Here is a 2,864-nt window from a genome sequence, read left to right as displayed (position 1 = left end):
CTCTTTAGCTCCTATTGACACAAAAATAATTAAACCAAATGTTAAGCTATTAGTTTTTAACATCTATCAATGACTGCAAACCAAATTCTTCATATACTTCATTTGTTTCCTTTTGGCAACATACATGAATAGCTGAGCAGCTAATTTTGGCTGTTTCAGTGTACTTCAGATGGATTGCCTTCAGTGATCCCTGTACTTCAGTGCAATAAATCTATTCATTACAATGCATACTCTAATAGAAGTCTAATTTGTTGTGGCTGACAACAGACCTACACAAACCTTTGTAATTTCTTATTGACAAGATTGACATCAGGCCAGTAAGCATAATTGGCAGGTGTTCTTTCAAGGGAGTTCATGACTTCGGTCTTGCCAGTCTTTACAGTTTCAGCGGTGTTGTGGGAAGTTCCTCATTTGGATGTTGTCCCCTTGGAGTCCTGGGTTGTAATAGTCCAAACCACCAAACTTCAAGTCCAGAGGTTCACTGTTGTCTAATCTGAGAACTGAGAATTAAACAAATCAACATTAAACATTTGTACCATGGACCTTTTTCATTATGACCTCATAATACAAATGTTGCCATTATGGATTTGACCTATGTTTTTGACTTGCAATAAAACCTGATAAATTATAAAATAAATTATTTAGGTATAACTAAAACACTTCCATTACTGTTATAATCCATTTAGTGTGCAGCAAGTGCACTTTTTTGTTTTAGGTTTTAAATGTTTTAATTTCAACAGGTAGCTGACGGAACATAGAGTAAGCAGTGTATTCATAGTACAGTATTGCACAATGTTTATTTTGATCAATTTTAAGATTCCATTAGAGTTGTTATTGTCCTTTCCATCTACATGTACTGAGTACAACTTTTTGAAAGTAATTTTGGGAATTATAGGAAATCACTACACCTAAATGAGCTAAAGAATAAACAAGGTTGAAGGTAAGTAGGTACGCCAAAGAAGTAAATTACACTCAACCACAGAAAAACAACTGCAACACAGTCTACTGAGAAATGTTTTGCTCAATTTGTTGAGAAGAAAAAAAAACAGATTTTTCAGTAGGATGATGTTATTAAACTGAAAAAGACAGTAGTAAAAATCATGGCTAATGTGCAAAGATGGACACCCCCTCTCCCTTTTATTTATCAGTGCATGTGTGTGTGGTTTTTTTTATTCAAACTGAGGGTCTGCAAATAGCTGTTGTCTTATATAGGTTGTAAGGAAAGTTTGTAATTTCCACCTATAAATAAAAGTGAATTGACCTGTACTCTATATTATAGTTGAGCTTTGGTAACACAAATTGCTTAAAGTACAACTGAAAACAAGTAGTCAAATAGATTTTTAATGCTTAATTGCTAATACATATTTTATCATTTATTTAAAAGCCATTAATATCAACTTTTTGATTGCCAGCGTGTGTTAAATCCCATATATTTTAAGCATAATATTAATAAAGTGTTTCAAAGAGTGTTTCTCAATTTCTAATGAAGTGTTAGCAAAAGTTAGTCACCTGCAATTATAAACAGAGCAAAACCATGGGTTTTGTAGTTGTAAATGCTTGTAAACAGTTATAAACAAATTTTGGTTCAGATGTTCTGTAGCCTTTTTCAAGAGTGCAGGCAGGCAGACATTAGAGAGTCTCCATAAAGAATTAAAAAGACAAGTAAAGGAACATGCTGAAGGAGGATTTTCCGCATTCTGACAACCCAACAGCTGTTTTTAATTCATGGCTTACAACTGCTCTAAGTAAATTATGTAGTAAAATAACACCGGTGAATGATGTTAACCATCAGTAAAGCCATTAATTACAGCTTACAAATCTTTTATGAATGATGCCTTATCAGAAAGCGGAACCTACAAATAAATAAGTACAAATATGAATCAAAGTGGTGGTTTCTCATGCCTCGCTTGCGCCATATACTGGATCATTACTTTTTCAGCATAGAGGTTGCATTGAGCATCTAAAAGTTGTTTAAAATTCTGGAACTGTTTGCCATAACAGAGCTTTTGTCCATTTTGAATTGGAAGATTTCTTTCATTTTATAAGCAGATATTTGAGTAATGGATCAAGCTTCAATTCAGGTTGAATTGCATCCTGGTGCTCCTCCAGTGTTTGAGAATATATGCATACAGTTCATGTCTTATGTTAAATATGTGCTATAGACAGGAGCTTTAACTTAGCTTAAAGACTAGAGGATATTGTTTCTTTGGAGAAAAAGGCCAGTCATTTTTTATATTACCAGAATTTTCAGTAGTCCCCATACAGAAACTAAAATGCTTGAGTGCAATTTCCGGGTTGCAAGCGAGAGCTCCTCTTGTCTGTTCTACGATTTTTCACATCTTCTACATTTTCAAGTCTTTGAACAAATTCTACAACTATTAAAATGCCTCCAAGAGGGAAAAGAGCTAATAAATCAGAAGCGAACGAGGATGTAGAGGCAGAAGAGGATTATATTTCAGCGGCGCAAGTTGAGCCAACAACAAGATAACTTCAAAGGTTTTGTGCAACTACTTATGGAGACAAATAACAAGAGACTTGACGACATGACCAGAGAAATACAGGAGATAAAAACGAGTTTGCAGTTTACCCAGCGAGATGTGGATGTGATTAAAGCAGCCATGGGTGAACAGAAAATACAAACCAAGGAAACAAGGGATGATGTCTACAAAACTTGTGAGAGTCTAATAGCCATAACATAAAATGGAGCATATGGAAGTACAGTCCAAGTGAAAAAACCTGATCTTCGAGGGAATCAAGGAGTCAGCTGGAGAAAGCTGGACGGATGTGGAATGTAAGGTGAAGGAAATATTAAAGGATAAACTGCAAATTCATCAAGAAATTGAGATGGAGCGGGCTCACAGAGT

The 2,864-nt window shown here is 34.9% G+C and overlaps 1 protein-coding gene across 1 annotated transcript in view; it reads right to left on the bottom strand.

Moving 5' to 3' along the window:
• Positions 1-297: 297 nt before the first annotated feature.
• LOC109965052 (mucin-15) overlaps positions 298-2,864 on the bottom strand; it is a 7,246-nt gene continuing 4,679 nt past the window's right edge. The window contains exon 3 of the mRNA XM_020608782.1: positions 298-500. Within this exon, the coding sequence (XP_020464438.1) occupies positions 385-500 (116 nt within the window). The 3' untranslated portion in view covers positions 298-384. The remainder of the gene's footprint in view (positions 501-2,864) is intronic.

This window comes from Monopterus albus, unplaced genomic scaffold (genome assembly GCF_001952655.1).
Source record: "Monopterus albus unplaced genomic scaffold, M_albus_1.0 scaffold95.1, whole genome shotgun sequence".
Lineage (NCBI taxonomy): Eukaryota > Metazoa > Chordata > Actinopteri > Synbranchiformes > Synbranchidae > Monopterus > Monopterus albus.
This window is presented reverse-complemented; position numbering and strand designations above follow the sequence as displayed.